Source organism: Delphinapterus leucas, chromosome 12 (assembly GCF_059928025.1).
Source record: "Delphinapterus leucas isolate spDelLeu-1000000601 "Yukka" chromosome 12, BTC_Dleu_Yukka2, whole genome shotgun sequence".
Classification (NCBI taxonomy): Eukaryota; Metazoa; Chordata; class Mammalia; order Artiodactyla; family Monodontidae; genus Delphinapterus; species Delphinapterus leucas.
In genome coordinates, this window is record NC_143140.1 from 15,972,120 (window position 1) to 15,991,040 (window position 18,921).

The 18,921-nt window shown below is 47.5% G+C and overlaps 1 protein-coding gene across 1 annotated transcript in view; it reads left to right on the top strand.

Annotated features, from left to right (window-relative positions):
• Positions 1–5,713: 5,713 nt before the first annotated feature.
• The window catches only part of KCNQ5 (potassium voltage-gated channel subfamily Q member 5), a 576,674-nt gene continuing 563,466 nt past the window's right edge, over positions 5,714–18,921 (top strand). The window contains exon 1 of the mRNA XM_022590395.3: positions 5,714–6,233. Within this exon, the coding sequence (XP_022446103.2) occupies positions 5,833–6,233 (401 nt within the window). The 5' untranslated portion in view covers positions 5,714–5,832. The remainder of the gene's footprint in view (positions 6,234–18,921) is intronic.

The following is an 18,921-nucleotide window of genomic DNA, read 5'->3' on the forward strand; positions in this document are numbered from 1 at the left end:
CTACAAGAAATTCTGCAAGAAAGCAAAACCCAGTAACAACTTCTTCCAATGGCCTCCTGTGGCCAAATCCCGAATTCTTATTTCAACTGGTCTCGGTTCAGCATTTCCTTATTGAAGCTTCTTTTGTGGCTGTCGAGGCAGTGGTCCTCGGTGGTCCTCAGTAATCATTCAGCCTCCTCTTCTCCTTCCTCCTTCCCAATCCTCAATGCTCAGGCTCCCACCTTCAGGCTGGGTCCTCATGCCTCTTCTTTTTTAAGCCAATCTATGTATTTTCCCAGGCAATCTGACCCCAACCCATCACTTTCATCATATATATGAAAGTATATATATATATATATATATACTCTTGCTTTACATTCTTCAGTGGCTCCCTGCTCAAGTCAGAACAGAATCCTGAATTCTTGCTGAGACCTCAGCCGTGGAGCCATAGTCCCACCTTCAGAAGTGCCCTGGGCTCCTTGAGAATCCAACCACTTGCCATTCTCAATGTATGATCAGCCCTCAAGCCTTCACAGTTTTTCAAGTATTTTTTCTTTGAACACCCCGCCCTGATGTCACCGAAATCCAGCTTTTCCTTAAGACTTAGCACAGCATTACGTTCCTCAGAAAACCCTCTGCAGCTTCCCATAACGTCCTGTGCAAACCTCTGGGAACTCACCACGTCAGCATTACTTATTCATCTATCTCTCCCCCACCAGCCCAGGAACATAAGAATCAAGACGCTTTTTCCTCTCTGTACCCACTCCAGCTAGCACAGCACTAATGATTAATGATTGCTTGCTGAAGAGATGAATAGGTTTAGGGAGATTCATAAAGGATGCTTTCTTATTTCCTCTTTGAAAAAGGTGATGGTAAAATGTGAGTGCCACTAGGGGGCACAGAATTACAACAGAATTTTCCCGTCCACTTGCTCAAAGGAGAGGTTTGCCTTCTGTATCAACCTCTTCACACAGTTTCTAAGTATATGTATCTTAGAAAGATCAAGTAACTGTATTCAAATTATTTCCAGAAAGAAGTGTTTAAGCAGTTGGCTGAAAGAAAAACAGTAGCGCTGCCGTACTAACACGTCAGAAAAAGAAAAATGAAATCAGGCATAGCCAAGCACGATAAAAAGGGTTTTGTGAATACAACTGAAGGTAATGTTAGGAAAAAGCTAAACATGTAAATACAATTCCAAGACATTGATACTACACGATTTGGGACTGTTTTAAAATGTTGAATCAAAAAAAAACTATGCGGGGAAGCCCTATTTCTGCAGGAAAAGTGAACAGGAATATTAAATCTATTTCTGTGTTTAGAATAAAACCCCAAGTCCTGTTGTACAACAGCTACTAGAAACTTTCCAACACTTCTCTTCTGGTAAGAAAAACAGTCAAAATTATTAAGACAATAATAGGCTAAAGCTTTGCATTTCAAAAGTTAATATAGTTTCGTAGTTAAAAATCTGTTTTTTTTTTTTGTTTCTGTGGGTTTTGTTTGGTCCTGTTTTTGCATTAAATACCTGTAAGTTTGAATCCAGACTCAACTGCTTATTAGTTCTTAAAAATTATTAACTTGTTCACACCTCAGTTTTTTCCCTATGAACTGGATACGATTGCAGTGCTCACCTAAGAGGCTGTTGTCAGAATCAAGTGAAATAATTCTTGGAAATCGCAGGGCCTAGTGCACAGTAACCACGTGCTAAATATTTGCTATTATTTTGTTTTGACAATGGTGATTGACACATTATTTTAGTAATTCCTAGGAAAGTAAATTTTGATAGTTCCTGGGATGAAAATGGTGAGAATTTTTGAGCCCTTCCCACACTATGTGTCTGGTCCCCGAGCAGCTTCTCTTCACACCTGCATCCACTCACACCTGTACCTTTTCTGCATCCCTGGGCAGAGGCTGTTCTGAAGGGGCCATGCCTCATCCACTGAAGGCAGGGCTGCTGTGTTAGAACCCTCACGTAGTCTGGCCAGGCTCTTACGATCTCTAATGTTGCCCTGGGTTCTCTAATTTCTACTTGTTGGTGAAACACATTGAGAATCTCAGCATCATGTCTCCTAGATGAGAATCCTCGATGGACTAAAAATGATACCCGTGGTACACAATGCTGATACATTTAAAATAATAAGAGGAAGTAAATGTATGTAGTGTATCAATGGTTATAATAAGATACCTGAGAAACATAATTATAGTTGCTATGCTTGTGGGTTTGGTGATGATCCGATAGGAGGGAAATAAAAGCTAAGGGAAAGGGTGGCATAGCTTAAAGGGCATTCCACTCAAGAGTTAGGGGACTTCGGTCCTTCCTCCAAAGGCCAACAGCCAAGTCTTGGACAAGTCGCTGAACAGCAGCCTACAGTGGATTTCCATTTCTTCATCAGCTAATGTCCCTTTTGCTCTAAGGTTTGAGGATTTATTTGTCATTACCATCTGGTTGACCCAGCAACTCACAGTGGGTGAAAGTGCATTCATATCTCTAAAAAGTAGCACTTCCATCAGTCACTAGATGATCAGAACCATGACAATGACTTGATGGGAGGTGTGTTGAAGTGGTAGCGCTGTGGAAGAGGGGGAACTGGCGGGGGGGCCCAGACAAGAAGGAAAGGGAGAGAGTCATGGGGTCACTGACATTCTGTGAAACCAGCTCTGCCTTAAAAGTCTTCCCTGGGTACGTCTAGCTCTTGTATAGAATTTTCCATGTTGCTATTTTAGAGTACCCTTCAGATGAAAAATATAATGGGATAGAAAACACATTGAAGTAAACTATTTCTAGGAACTATTTTCAGTTGAAACTATCTCCAGGTAGACCTCAGAGAATAAAAGTTTCCACGGTCATAAATTTCAGGCAGGCATCTTACAATGCACTGAAAGCACTCCCATCTTCAAAGAATGGGGAGTGGACATCATTTCACATGCTCTATACTAGAAATAAACATTTGCTTTGAAAACGGTGGTCATCTTTTCCCCTTAACCTCTTTATAATGTTTTAATGTAATTATTATGGTTATAATATACACTACTGTATTGTTTTACTCTTTGAGCTATATATGCCACCCTCTCTTGTGATATTAGGTTTTAATATTTCAACAAAAAGAATGAAAGGCAGTTTCCTAGCAACATCTGTATTCAAAGGCACAAATAGAGAAAAAGCATGATCACAATACTCTGTTTTCCCCACAGTTAATTCTTGCCTTTTGAGGGGAGTTAGCTGGCAGTGAAGAAGCCAGGTCCACACAAAGAATCCGGGGTGAGAGGCCGTGCAGCCTCACGTGGCCTTTCCTTCCGAGCATGCGCAGGCCGGGTGTTAGGGTTTGTGGCTGAACCCCTCTTTCCCAAGGTAGCAGGCAGAGTCAGTGAAATACAACCGTATGCTCTTTTGTACATGTCCTATTAAAGATGCGGAACCAGCACTGGGGTGGGGCGGGGAAGAAGGGATACTAAACTGGGAGGCGAGGTTGTTGGGTTCCTAGTAACCCTCATACCAACCACCTGTGAGCGCTTGGTCCGGTCCCCTCTGGGGTGTCTGGTCCTTCCCACCTCTAAACCGCTGCCGATGACCACCTTTGATGCCGTTTTAAAGTTTCATGCATTTACTTCATCAACACCACGGCTTCACTAATATCATTGCCGCACCCCCGTCACCCCGCATCCCTGGGACATCAGACAACTGGCTCTTTTCCGCGAAACGTGCCCCGCCTTCCCGAACCTTCCTGCCTGCAAGGTGGGCCCGGTGCGCCCGTGAGATGGAAGGGACCTGACCTTCGTGGTGGGGCGGGGCAAAGTCTGCAAGAAGGAAAGCCCGCTTGGTCAAGAGGACATGGTTTTCGTTCTCCTGCCTGCAGAAAAGCCAAGATGTTCACGTTTAAAGCGTGCACACGACTCCTTTTAGGCCTCTAGGGCTTTGACCCTGAAAGTCCCCGCGCAGAAACTCCGGGGAGGGGGTGGTGTGGTGTGTCTAAATATAGCGACGGCCAACTCCCCGCCCTCGGCCGGGTCCTCGCGCGGCTCGGGGACGACAGCCTTCGCTCCAGGATGCGCTCTGCCTCGACCTGAACATCGGGCCACCGGGCGTCCCCCTCGCCCCTCCACGCGCGCGGGTGGGAAGTGAATTAGGGGACCGGAGAGCGACTCCGGGGGCCGGAGCTCAGCAGTCAAGTGGCGCCGCCGCCAGCTGCACGGAGCGCCGCGGGGAAGTGTCCGCCGCCGCCGCCAGGCTTGGGGACAAGGCGGGATGGAAGCGGGGTCCCGCCGGCGGCCTGGAGCCGGCGAGAGGGCCGCGCAAGCCTCACAGCGACGACAATAAAAGGAAGGGCAAAGCGTGGAGGTGCCGCGGCTGCCGAAGGCAGACGGGAGCTGCCGTGGGTGTGCGCCCAGAGCGGGGCCGGCAGAGCATCTCCCTCCGAGGGGCGGCGATAGCCGCCACCGGACTCGCGCCTCGACTTTAGGCTTCTCAAAGGGAGAGGCACTTGGACGCACTACCTCGGAAGCGTCTGCTCTGGCTTTGTGGTGGAACCCCAGTTCTTCCTTCAGTTTAACTTGTGATCCTTTCCTTCCTATTTCGGGGGCGGGGGGGAGGGATTCCACTCTGTTGGAAGAAGTTCCCAAGCCCGGCTTCCTTTCGGCGTCCCCAGCTGACTGCGAGGTTGAGCGGCTTACGGTTTTTGACGCGGGCTCGCTTTAGGCCAGAGGCGCAGCCAGGGACCCCGCGGCCTCCCTCCTCCCCGCGGGCTGGGGGCTTGCGGGCGGCAGGAGATCCAGCCACTCGTCCCTCGCGACGCGTCTCTCACCGCGTAAGTGGCGGCAGACCGGGGTGGGGAGGGGACCCCGCGAAGCCGGTGTCCTGGGCTCTCCATCCTCCAGGATTTTCCCCCCAACCTCTGGGGCCGCCGCCGCCACTGCCGAGACTCGGCCGTTGTATGACTATCTCGGACATAAATGAAAATTTCTTGACGGAGGGACCCGGTTTGTCCTCCCCTGCTTCGCGCGGCTGCCAGGCGCAGCTCGGGGCCGCTAGCTCACCGCGGAGGAGCCACTTTGGAGTTTTGACGCCCTCCCCACACTCCACCCCCGGGCTGGGAGGGATGTCCTGCTACTCTGGTCTGATGCCGGGATGGACAGTCACAGCCCGCCAGCCGGAGTGAGCGGCGGGGAGATGCCCGGTGCCCACCTCGCCGGCTCGGCGGCCGTGTCCTGCGGGTCAGCACCCTGAACGCGGGGACCCGAGCGCCCCCGCCCGGAGCCTCGGCCCGCGCGCCCGGGGACTGGCTGGTACCTGGAGGGAAGGGCCGGGCCGTTCCCGCGCACACCCCTCGCGGAAGGACGGCGGGACCAGCCCGCGCGGCGGCGTAGCGGCGGGAGGGAACGGCGCCTGCCTCTCCCGTCCCTCCTCCGGGCACAAGGCGGGCCGCACCTTCCGGACACCTCCAAAGCGCCGGGGAGAACACGCCGAACTCGGCCTCCGAGAGGGGCTTCGGGGCCCGGCCCCCTCTGGCGTGGGGAGCCCGGGGCCGGGCGTGCGCGCGGGGGAGCTCCCGTTCCAGCCCCGGGGGCGCTTCGCCAGGAGGGAGTATCCGCCACGGGAACGGAGGGGCCGGAGAAGCCCTCTTGGAGTGACGCCCCCGACACGTCCTGATTACGCATTCGAAGCTATAGGCTGCTCGACCCCGGGACTCCTCCGTCTCGTCCGCGCGCCCTTCCGCCCCCGCTGCTTCCCCTCCCCCGGCGCGCAGGTCGAGGGCCGCCGGGCGCCCCGTCCGCCGCCGCCGCCTCCTCGAAAGCGGCCGGCGCGCATGAGGCCGCGGCCCCCGCCGGCGGCGCCCCCCTCGCGGTGCCCGCGGTGATGCCATGCCCCGCCAGCACGCGGGCGGAGAGGAGGGCGGCGCCGCCGGGCTCTGGGTGAGGAGCGGTGCGGCGGCGGCGGCGGCGGCGGGCTGGGGGCGCGCGGGCTGCGGCATGAAGGATGTGGAGTCGGGCCGGGCCAGGGCGCTGCTGAACTCGGCGGCCGCCGGGGGCGACGGGCTGCTGCTGCTGGGCACCCGCGCGGCCGCGCTGGGCGGCGGCGGCGGCGGCCTGCGGGAGAGCCGGCGGGGCAAGCAGGGCGCCCGGATGAGCCTGCTGGGGAAGCCGCTCTCCTACAGCAGCGGCCAGAGCTGCCGGCGTAACGTCAAGTACCGGCGGCTGCAGAACTACCTGTACAACGTGCTGGAGAGACCCCGCGGCTGGGCGTTCGTCTACCACGCTTTCGTGTGAGTACCCGCGCCCCCCGCGCGCCCCCCGCCACCGCGGCGGCGGGGGCCCTCTTGCCTGGTCCCCCGGACGCCCGGCGCAGACGCCCTGGCCGGGCGCGCGCATGCACACACACACACACGTACACGCGCACACACACTCGCGTGCGCACACGTGGTGGCTTTTATTTCTTTGCACGTGTTTAGGGTCTTCCTCCTAGAGCCTCCCAGCTCCCTGAGCCCCACCTCTCTCGCCTCTGCGGAAGGAGCCTTCCCGTCGGCGCTCCCGCTGAGCCACCCGGCCGCTCTGGGCGCCCGGGGGTAGAGCCGGGCAGGCGCGGGACCCCGGCTGCGCGGATAATTGGGAGCGATTAGGTCCCGAGATACGTCCACTCCAACCGTGGGGGGCGCCCGGGAGCTGGGCAAGGCTCAGGGAGGCGGAGCGCCCGCGTGAGGCTCGGGAGAGTGTGTTGGAAAGGTTAGGAGGTGATGGCGGGGTAGAGGCGGCGGGGAGAGGAGAGACGCAGGCCCGGGTCCTGGTCCCCGGGGCGGAGCTGGAGGGGGGCCTGCTGCTCGCGGCGGGGTGGTGGGGGGGAACAGCAGCTAGGTTTCCAGCGCGCCCGGAAACACGCCTCGCAGCTACCTCAACCGCCACTAACGGAAAGTCTGTCAGTGCACGTAGTCCTTCCTGCCACAGTGGTGGCCGAGGCCCAGAGGGGGCGAGAAGGGCCGGGCGAGGGGATCCTCGCTCGGGCGTAGTAGCCGAGGCTGGCGGGGAGCCCAGCGCGCAGGGGCGCGGGCCGAGGTGCAGGGCCGGCGCGCCGCCCGGGACGGGATCAGGCAGTGGGTGAAGCAGGCAGTGGTGGCTTGGAGTCAGAGCGTGTGTGTTGAGGCTTCATCATCTAGTAGAGGATGCTTAACGAGAAACTGATTGGAAGCAAATGTTTATTTTTCCCTTAGGCATTTGAAATCTTTCAGTGCGTTTGAAGTTTACTACTATTTTTCCCGCAATGACCATTCATTCAGTCTCCTGTTAGAGTTAGGTTTATGTGGACATTTTAAGGTAGTTTTTATGCCGTTACGCCATCATCTTTTCTTCTTCTTTTTCTCCTCTCTTTTTAGTTCCCCTTTTTTGCTTTTTTATGTTAAAATGAAATATAAAGACAGCAGCCATAGGAGGCCAGTAGAGAAAGTTTAAGGCACTCACTGACAGGTTCCTTGTTTCCTAGTAAAAAGATTTGCAACACGTGAATTAGGTATCTTTTAGAAATGAGGCGTGTCATCCAAACATAGCTCTCACCTGGGATGGAGGATGGGCATCGACTCCAGAAACATTTTTTGAAATAACATGGATGAAGTGGCTGGTTTGGTAAATAGGTGAGCCTGGAATTTGACCACATAGCAGTCAGGAAATTGGTGGAGTCTACAATCTGTGTGACTCTGGTGTCTGGAAAATTTTACAGCCCCAGATTGATGTGAACTTGTAGCATGAGGTGGAATATTCCAGCCAACTTTCCATCTTACAGTGTACACAAGGAGGGTGTTGTGTAGCATCATTATTACATCAAAAGGTATAATGTGTGTAAGATTCACGTTGCCTTAGATGTGGTTATTGCAGTAAATGCTAGACTTAGAGAAACGCTACTGATACTTTTCACGTTCATGCCCTCTGAGTTGATATATAATGAATCCTATTACCTAATGAGCCTGAAAAATTATTTTGACCTGTCAGGATCCACTAAAACATTTAGCAATATGATTTGTGCTCAATTTGGCAGCAGAATATATACTGTATGGAAATTGGTTTTTTGTTTTTTTACACAAGAGTTTGCTCAGAACATTCATAGCTTTGATTTTACAATACGATGCTATTTAGCGGACTTTAATTTTTGGTAATTTATGTATTGTATATTCAGAAAGGGTGAGAGACAACTTTGGTTGGTGCTTGTGCTTTGTATCTCCTAAGCGTTGCCCTTGAACATGAATGAGGACTTCTTGTCATGCAACGTTCTGTTTTCAATATGTTGGGGTCGAATAGGTTTTTCTGGCCTTACAGAATCTTAAATTTTTGACAAATCATTTTTGAAGAGGTTCAAGTTCGAATAATTCTCTACTCACCAGGCTTTATGGGTCAATCATTGTCTTTAGTGGTAGATACAAAATAAATTATGTTCTTGTCAATGCCACGTGCTGCTGTGAAGTTTTGCGTTACTGATTTCTAGAGCCTGAAACTGTAATGCTTGAGCGATCCGGTAGGGGTGCTAGACCCACATTAGCACAAAGACAGGAGCATCTGCACAACTACAGCGGATGCAGTAGCGGGGGACAGGCCACCTTTGCCAATTGCTACTTATGATTTTAAATAAGCTTTAGAGTAGCTGGATTTCACACGTTAAATTAATAAAGGAAAGTTACTTTGAGCTGTAAGTCTAACAAGACCATTAATAATAAAGGAAGTTATAAGAAAACCATTTCTAAAGCAGTGTAACTAACTAATTCTTTGCCAGCCTGGGAATCCCCAAATCTTACTTTAATAACAGGTTTTGTAGCACATTAAGGCTCTTGCCAAGAACAAGTGCACTGTGATTAATGAGGTACTTCAGGGATGGATTTACTTGGTCGACCCATGCTTCCTTGCCAAGAAGCAAGAAAAGTATGTTTGAAGTTATGTTTCAGGTGATGAAACATTTCTGTTAAATATGCAAAACCCATGATTATAATGGTATTTTAATGGTGTACAATGTGGTTTCAAGTGTTTGTGTCCCAGCCCACTGATGAGATGGCTGGCAAGGACAAGAGATGGCCTGCTGCAAATCCTTTCTTCCAATCTTTATAAATCGGTGGAAATTAGGAGAGTCTGTTCTCTTACCGTTCTTTAGGATGTCTCCTGTTTTCAGCTGTCCTTCAGTTTAATGGAGGAGCTATTCGCATATGAGGTGACATACTTCTTTGAATGTTGTTTGTCCATTTTTAATCCCTCATCTTTTTCGGGAAAAGTGTAGAGTAAATGGTGGTAATAGAGAAACACACGATGGGCTCCATATATAAATTCGCGCCGATGGAACAAATGTGTTTCCGAGAAACAGCAAAGGCAACAGTGTGGCAGACACACGTAACTCGCCACTGTGTCTGGTGCATCTCTGCCAGGCATCATGCCATGGATCAGAATGTATATATGTTTTAAAGTAGAAGAAATCCTCCAGTCATCCAGGTTAGCAGCCCGGCAGTCATCCTTGATCCCTTCATTTTTCTCAGACTCGCTCCCGCTGTCCACCCAAGTCTGTGTGTTCACGCTATAAATATTTTTCAAATCCATTCCCTTCTCTCCTTTGCTACTGCTACCCTCCCTCTCTGTTTCTCCATCCATCCCCACTGGATTATTTATAATGGTCTCCGGCTTCTGTTCTCAGCCTTCCAGCTCTTTGCTCTGACACCACAGTGTTTTTCCCCAAATGCACATCTTATCATATCCCCTTGCCTCTAATCTTTCCATGACTCTCTACCATCTACTCATCTGTTCACTCATCCATGCATCTGCAAACATGTGAGTGTTCACGTGTGCTAATTCCCAAATTCATGAGGCGAAGGCCTCCACTCTCAAGAAGGGAAAAGACCCCAGTGCAAGCCTGTGAACAGGACTGAGACGCTGCTGTTGTAGACGTGAGTACAGAGTCATGTGGGAAAAGAGGAGGAAGTGGAGGTGAGAGCACAAACGTCGGCACAGGCTTTCGAGAGGAAGAGAGGTATGAGCTGAGCTTTGACAAATGACTAAATTTTCAAGTGTAAAAGCAAGGAGGGGGTGAGCAATCTTGGTGGAGAAAATAGCTTAGGCAAAGACGTGGCACTGGAATCAACATGGTAATTCTGGGTACTGTGAGTATCTGCAGTATGAGCACGACCTCAGGAAAAGAGGGTAGAGCAAAAGGCACATGTGCCTGACCTTGGGTGGCTTCAGACGCCGGCCATGGAATCTAGTCTTTATCCTGTAGCTGGTACTGGTCAGTGAATGGTGATAATCAAGAGGGATAATGTCATCAGACACGTATTTTGGGAAGATGTGTCTTTCCTTAGTTCGGTGAATGGATTGAAGGGTGCCAGATGGGACCAGTGTGGCCTGCGAGGAGATGACAGCAGCTGTCCAAGTTTTCCACTCCTTCTTGTATTCTTTTATCCATAAATTCGTGCCACGATGTCTGTCGACTGTCTCCTTTGTGCCATGGACTGTTCTGGAAAGGTGAGAGACGATTGCCTGAGGAGCTTAGGCAGTAACCGTAGGGATGAGATGGAGGGATTTAATTAGAGAGCAGTTATGTAGGTACCATGCAGATTGTTTTCACCAGTCCCACGTGCGGTGTGAGAGAGACGACCCTGAGCTGGGTGATGTGGGGAATGGAAGTACCATTCACTAACATACGGCACAAAGGGCGAGTGGCATGCTTTCAGGGGATATAATGAGTTCCGACTTGCACTTGTTCAGTTTGAAACGTTTGTCAGAGGTTCAGGGAGAGATCGTAAGTGGTAAACACACAATAGTGAACCAGGTACGCACGGTCTCTCTCCGTCGGGTCTTGGATCGGCAGCTAGAACCATTTCTGTCGCAAAGAGAGCAAAAATAAAATATATTTCAAAGAACGACTGCCTTTACAGATCGAGGGCAAAATCTAGATGTCTCGATTAGAGATTCAGATTTGGAGGCTGCCAGCAGTTTTGTGCTGGTGAAAGCAATGAGTGGGACAAGTGAGGTAGCCCAGAGGTGCAGGGTGGGGTGAGAACGTGGCGGAGGACAGAGTGGGGACGCAGCTCTGTAAGAGATCACAGAAGGACCTGGGAAACCTCGACAGTGACCACAAGGCCACAGGGAAAAGCCAGGAGGCCTTCTCTTTGTAAAAGCGAAGGCAGGAAGACATGTGCAGGAAGGAGCTGCCGTCGGCATTTCCGGTGCTGCAGAAAGAACTAGAAGAGGTGTGCTAGGATTTCATTGGTTGGTGACGAAGGAGGTTCCCTGATGGCCTTTGCCGCAGCAGCAGCAGTGGGATGGTGTCATGACTGGGATTTAAGTGGGTTGAGGATGGCTGAGAGCTGGGACGGAGGGGACAGGAGTGTAGATTAACTCCAGATTCCTTGGACCGGCTCAAAAGACCCCTCGTGACGTGGCCTCTGCCATGTTTCCTGTCTCATCTCTAATACACTCCTGAGCCCCAGCCTTGCTGAGCCCCCCCATCCTGTATCTGCCGCCGGACACAGTATTTGCACACGCTCTTCTCTGGGGCTTTTCCCACCCCTTGCATTCTAGCTGCACAACTCCTACTGTTTCTTCAAAACACAATTCAAGGGTCGCCTCCTCTTGGGCACATCTCCCGCTGCCAGGATAGTTTAGGTGCCTCTCATGTCAGCTCCCATGGGCCCCCGGGAACGACATTACCCTGGTGCTTGCCCCACCTTGCGGTCCTTGTGAGCCACTTGGTCTGTCTCTCCCACAGGAGGGTGAACAGAAATCCTCCTATTTATCTCTGAATCCCAAGCACCTAGCAAGGTGCCCTGTATGGAGCAGACCCTCCGTACATGCCTGCTGCATGAGTAGGTAAATCATTTTCCTTGGAAACCTTCCATACAGGAGTTGCAGAGTGAAGCAAAGCCGAAGAAATTACCAAGTCTTTTTGATTTGCTTAGAAGTAAGATGCTGATGATTCATTTAGAAGAGGAGGGTATGGGCCCAGAAGCAGGAGATCTTTGCTTCCAACTTGCCCACTAATTCGCTTTGTGACTCGGAATAAGTTACTTCCCCCTCCTGGGTCTCCAAATCTTATCTGTGAAACAGGCACAGAGGTGTTTGTGATGCAGCCACAGTGATGGAGCCTGCTGTGGAGGGTCTGAAATGTAATCGGAAGGGGAAGGAGTATTTGTAATTAGTGACCTGATCTCTTAATCCTTTCCCTTCCTCCGCCCCGAGCTGCGGGCCCACCTCCTAATTGTTCGCGTTAACTCCAAACTCCTGGGGAGGGGCAGTGGGCCACACATTAGCCAAGGGGGTCTTTCTAAGGAGTTAAACAGAGCACAGCACTCCACTGTTGGACAAAGGATCTGCTGATCGCCGTCTCTACCCGGCTTCTTAGGGGCAGGGGCTGTTGTCTGGTTCTCTGCTGTATCACCAGCACCCAGCCCAGGGTCTGGCGTGTAGAAGATGCTCCATGCGTGCAAACTGATTCACACCCTTCATCCCCCAAAATACACTGCTGGTTTCCTGGTGGAAGATGGAATGTGACCCTCTTGGCCATTCCCTGTGTGATGACCAACCTTATTATTTACATATATATTCTGTTCAGAGCTAAATCTCTGTCTATAGAAAGTGATGTTTGCATTTTATTTTCACTCCTTCAAAACCAATGATTTCCCTTAAATACAGAGAGGGCTTCTACAAGTTATACTGCTTTTTGCCCTGCTAATCTAGGAACATAAAATGCTCCATATAAAATGCTCAAATCAATCTGTTTTCAGAAATTGAAGCAATGCTGTAGTATTTGAGGATCATATTCCAATTAGAAATGTTGAAAGTGTTAAAATTCTTAGCACTGGGAACATTATGGCCCAAGAGAAATGAAACATAAGAAAAAGATACTTCAAAATGGCATGAAGTCTTGATACAAGAACCACTATAAACAAGGAAGGTAGCCAGCCGTCTTTTGATAATAGCTTGTGAAGAAGAGGTGCCAGTTTTAATTTTTAATTGCAAATGGCTATTTTGGTGACTGAGAGCGCCAGCAGAGCGAGTCTTCGCCCGGCCCACTGCTGCGAAAGTGCTTGAAACGGCCCAATTGCTGGGCCGCCATAGCTTCTAGGTGTGTTTAACGACGGGTGGGTGTTTTCACTTCGATTTCCTTTTCCTTCAACCATTTCAAGGATGCTGTTTGAAGTTTTATTTGGTTTCAACCTGGTAGACAGATTGGCTACACGACTGCATTGTTTCATAATTTTTAAAATTCTTTGATGGCTCTCAGAGTTTTAGGTGATCCTTTTGGTACTTTGTTACCAGTCTGTGGAAGTAGTGAGTTTCCGAAATGTTACTGAGGTCATCTATTGATAAACTGAAAAATACTTTGTGCTTTTTCCATTTTATATATCTGTATTTCTCTCTGTCTATATGCACACATGTATTCCATACATAGTGTCCTAGCACAGAACTTGTTAGTGCAAATATTTATGTTTACCTTATTTTTGCTCCTCTAAAAGTAAATAAGACATTTGACTAGAATGCAATTGAAAATAAAAAGATCATACGGAGATTATATCATAACTTGAAAGATATTTAAATTTAACTGTGTATGAAGAAAACACTTTTGACAAACTTACTCATAGTCTTTGTTGCTTCCATTTGTAGTACCTGTGAAGTAATTCTAGAAACTCAGTTCCATCTTCAGTCAGTGGCAGGATCATCTTCTATAATTATCATGTTATAATTTCTCTCTTTTTTTTTTAACAGTCAATTCAGATGAATACTTAACAGTCATTGTGTGTACCACTGAATGTTCTAGGTGCTGGTGGTGTAAAATGGGGAACCATGCTGGACCATGACCTCAAGGAAAGGGCAATATGATTAGATTCGGATTCAGTTATCAACTTTACTGATTTCGTGACTGTGAGCAAGTTGCTTCCAATACCATCAACTTAACCTGTAAAACAGGAACAATAATATTACATCAGTGTATTGCGATATTTTATATGTATCTAATATATATGCATATAATCCCAGTGAGCACATGGTCATTATTGAAACAGGAGAGAAATACAGAGGCAATGTGATGGAGGGAGGGACTGCTCTGTCCAGGTCCAGGATGCTCTCCTGTAGGTGCTGGGCAGTTTTTGAATTTGGTGGTTTTAGGCAGGTGGTAATGTCATTGAATTTACACTGTAGGTTGTCCCGTCTGCCAGCTTTAGGAATGATGGCTTAAAGGGGACAAAGGAGGCGGGAGATCCATTTCAAAACTGTGATTTCAACTGAGGCAAGAAATAATTAGGACTTGGACGGGGGGGCAGTGGTAGCAGAGATGGAGAAGAAAATATGGCCCTGATGGTGCAGTGGTTAAGAATCTGCCTGCCAATGCAGGGTCCGGGAAGATCCCACATGCTGCGGAGCAACTAAGCCCGTGCGCCACAACTACTGAGCCTGCGCTCTGGAGCCCGCGAGCCACAACTACTGAAGCCCCGGCGCCTAGAGCCCGTGCTCCGCAACAAGAGAAGCCCGCGCACCACAACAAAGAGTAGCCCCAGCTCGCCGCAACTAGAGGAAGCCCGCGTGCAGCAACGAAGACCCAACGCAGCCAAAAATGAATAAATTAAATAAATAAATTAAAAAAAATACAGTGATAGAGTTGCAATGTATTAGAGGGGTCAACGTGGAAGATGAAGAAGGATGGATTTGCTGTTTCCTGGTTCCTGGTTTGGGTGGTGGGCTACATAGTGGGGGCCGTTAAATGAGATTGAGAATACAGGGGGGACAGCAGGCTGCAGGCGATGTGGGGGTGATAGATGAGTTTAGTTTGAAGATGCTGAGCCTTCGGTGACTGTGGGCTCCTCGCTATATACGTCTGGCAGCTGTGGATGAAGGTTTAAGAGACACGGAGGTACCGACAGCGCTTAAAATCACAAGGAGAGTGTATAAAAGAGAGAGGGATGGAAACATGGAAAATACCGACACGTAAGGGTGAGCAGAGAAAGGGGAATAAAATGGAGCAGACAGCGAGATGGAAGGAAACACTGGACAGAAGGATGGCCAGGAGGTCGTGGAAACCAAGGGTACTGAGAGAGTTTCAAGAAATAGTCCACTATGAAATATAGGCAGTGGTTACCACTGGATCTGACGGCAGCATGGGAGGCGTCAGTGAAGGAAGCGCTTAGGGCAGAAGCCAGGATGCTGTTCGCTGGGAAATGAATCGGAAGTGACGGGAGGAATCGGTGAGCGTGAGCCCTGTATCCAGTTAGTTTAGTGGGAATATTAACAAGAGAGACTGAACTCTAGCTTGAAGGAAACACAAGACTAAAGGGGAGAACAAGGGAGGGGAACTTGTAGGAAAGAAGATTATTTACCATCAACGGTAGTCATTGTAATTATTGATTATATGCTGGACGTTGTTCTTAATGCCTTACACACGTTCAGTCTTTTAATCTCAGAACAGCCCTAAGAGGTGCTGTTTAGGATCATCATCTCCTGTGAACAGACCAGGATGCTAAGGCAGGGTGAGGGTCAGTGATCTGACCATGGTCAGCCAGCCACCGACTTAATGGTAGAACAGGGCTTTGAACCGGGCAGGCTGGCTGGCAGCCCGTGTTCTTAACCACTGTAATCACCACTATTGTGGACGATGCCTGTGGGCCCAGGGCCCCTCCTATTACATGGATGGCATCATTTATAAAAACGGCTTTGCGGGGTGGGGTGGGATGAATTGGGAGATTGGAATTGCCATATATACACTTGATACTATGTATAAAATAGATAACTAATAAGAAACTATGGAATTGACGTATATACACTATTGATACTATGTATAAAATAGATAACTAATAAGAAACTACTGTACAGCACAGGGAACTCTACTCAGTGCTCTGTGGTGACCTAAATGGGAAGGAAATCCAAAAATGAGGGGATATATATGTATGTACAGCTGATTCACTTTGCTGTACAGCAGAAACAAACACAACATTGTAAAGCAATTGTACGCCAATAAAAATTAATTTAAAAACATAAATAAAAATTAATGCTTTGGGGCGTGGTATAGCTCTTAGCAAAATAGCATATGCACAATAAATATTGTTGAAAAAAATGAATGATGGTTAAAACCTCTTATAACTTCGTATCAGAGAATTACATGTAACTTAACAGTATTAAGTATTATTAACAGTTTCTGTCTCCAAATTCTAACCAGCTCAAGTTTTAATTTTTCCATAAAGTTTCTCTTGATAGCTCTGGGTTATTTCCTTACTTTTATTTACCTCACAGAGCTTTTATGATTTGGACCATGTATTTTAGCCCTTAATTACATTCTTGCATTGCTTTCTAATTGGATCGTTTAACTAATTCTTCAAAAATAATTTGTGTCTAAAGAAACCAAAGCACCCTTTTTATTTGTATCTCCTATGGCATCAAGCCCAGATTTTTATCCTTTGTTTTTAATCAAAATTTACCTAGTCTGTCGCTACCAGGGGGACTATTTGAATGCTATAAGTTTTTTATTTTTTGCAAACAGGAATTTCCTTAAGTTCTACTAGTTTAAATTGTGGAGCAGCTTTTACTGAGGACCCAAATCGCTATAATAACTTCTTAATAGCATTTCTTGTAAACATTAAATTTTGAATTTATACTTGCACTGCAGAATGCCCAAGATTCATTGAAACTAGCACCAGTTGCTTCATCTATGTCTCACAATGGCTGAAGGCACCACAGAACCACTTGCTCCAAACTGATTTTACCGGATTTTCTTTCTTTAAACTAATAGAATACTGATGTTTTCTTCACACTAACATAAATATCTTCCATTTGGTCTCCATGCTTCCTTCTCCCCTCCCCCATACACATTTTTTCCTGGATGTTTCTTCCTTTCTTTCTCTCGTTTGTCCCATCATCTTTCCCCCTAACTAAACTATTCCTAGTTTTTTTTTTCCTTCCTCTCTGGGCATCTATATTTCTGAAATCAGTTTTCTCTTTATTTCTTTTTACCAGGTTGTGTAATTTGATTTCTCTTCCTCTTAAAGCTCTCTGCTCTTAATCAGGAGATGGGCTGACCCTGTAATTGCTTACAGGCTGCAAGAGTGTCCTGCATCAGCAGACCTGGCCACCTAATGTACACATTGCTCTGCAGTAATTCACTGAGGCCTCCAGAAAGATGCGGGCGTTAGAGAACCCTACTTTTCTGAGAGTTTTAGTTAGGCTCAGGTTTCTTAGGAAAAAAGAGAGTGAAGCCTTACAATTTCTCTGATGCTTTCTAATATCTACCTATTATTTCTGAAATCTGGGAGTACTCAGATATTCCGTGAATAACTTTTAAAAGATCATACTTTCCATTTTGGAAGTTGACTACTCTATATAGCTGAGAAAGAAATTATTTTTATTCCTGATGGAATTATTGTAGAAAAAAGCACATTGGAGAAGTCAGTATGTCTGTCACGTAGAGTTAAATAGCAGGTAACTTAAAGTCATTCATCGCATGTCCATCAATAGACGGATGAAGGAGATGTGATACAAATATACGATGGAATATTACTCAGCCATAAAAAAGAACGAAATCTTGCCAGTTGTGACAACAAGGATGGACCTTGAGGACATTGTGTTGAGTGAAATAAGTCAGACAGAGAAAGACAAATACCACATGATCTCACTTATATGTGGAATCTAAAAAGCAAAACAAGTGAACAAACAAAACAAAATAGAAACAGAGTTATAGATACAGAGAGCAAACTGGTGGTTGCCAGAGGGAGCAGGGGGTTGGGTAAAATAGATGAGGGGGGGTTAAAAGGGCACAAACCTTCAGTTATAAAATAAATCAGTCACAGGAATCTAATGTATGGGATAGAGAATATAGTCAATATATAGTCTATAACATGGTAATAATTCTGTCTGGTGACGGTTTCTAGACTTATCATGGTGCTTATTTCGTAATGTATTTGATTGTCAAATCGCCCTGCTGTACACCTGAAACTAACATAGTATTGGATGTCAACTATACTTCCATAAAAAAAAAATTTATCATGTAGACTGTTTACAGTTGTTAGCAGATTCTTTTCTCAGTGAGCCAGGAAATAGGTCTATAATTTGGCAACAGAGAGCTGCAGTTCTCCTGTTTAATTGGAGGTTAAAGCATGGACTCAAACTGCAAGTTGTCGGGGGAGTGCATAGGAGAGAGAAAACCACCTGTATGTTTTCCTAGTTGGAAATTTTTCCAAAGTGTAGGCTTTGTGAAAGCTATTCCCACAATCTTTTACGGAATAGGTACCAAGTTTAGGGCTCCCTTTTCTCTAAACCCGTTTCCCCTCATACCTGAACGAATCTGGGACTGGATGGGATTGAGAATTTGGGTTCTTCTCCCATGTTTGGGTCATCGAATACATTTCTCAGCTTTCTGAGTTGTACAGTTAAGACATAATTCTTCACTGTTTGTTCAATAACGTGACCTCATGCTATGTATAAGGACCTGAACTACACCAGAACTACAGAAACTGAACGGAAATAAGACACAGCCTATTCCTTCGAGGAATTTTTACTCCAGAAGGGTATGAGTTTACTGTTTACTAAGTTACAAAAACCACCTCTCTGAGTTGACAGGATGAAAGCAAAGGTTGGCCTTTCTCCAGAGACATTTAGCTACTGCTCCTATTAAAGGGATTTTCAGGGTAAAGTCTGATTATCGTACAGAGAACTGCTGACTGTCAGCTCTCTTGACCCCTTGGGAAACATGGAAGCTGGGTACCCAGCTGCCCATGCAGGTGGGCATTCAGTTCAGTGCCTCCCACACAGAGACCAGACCCAGGAGTTCCCACTGATCACAGTAATTTCCAAAGAGCAGTAATTAAACTAGTTAAACTAAATGTTCTAGTTAATACAACATTCTGAGTATGTTTAATTTGCTCTCAAGTGTGTTTAAAAATAGAAAAGAAACCAGTGCTGCTTCATAGTACCTTGTTTGAGGATGTTATTTTTTTTCTCCCCAAAATGACTTACAAA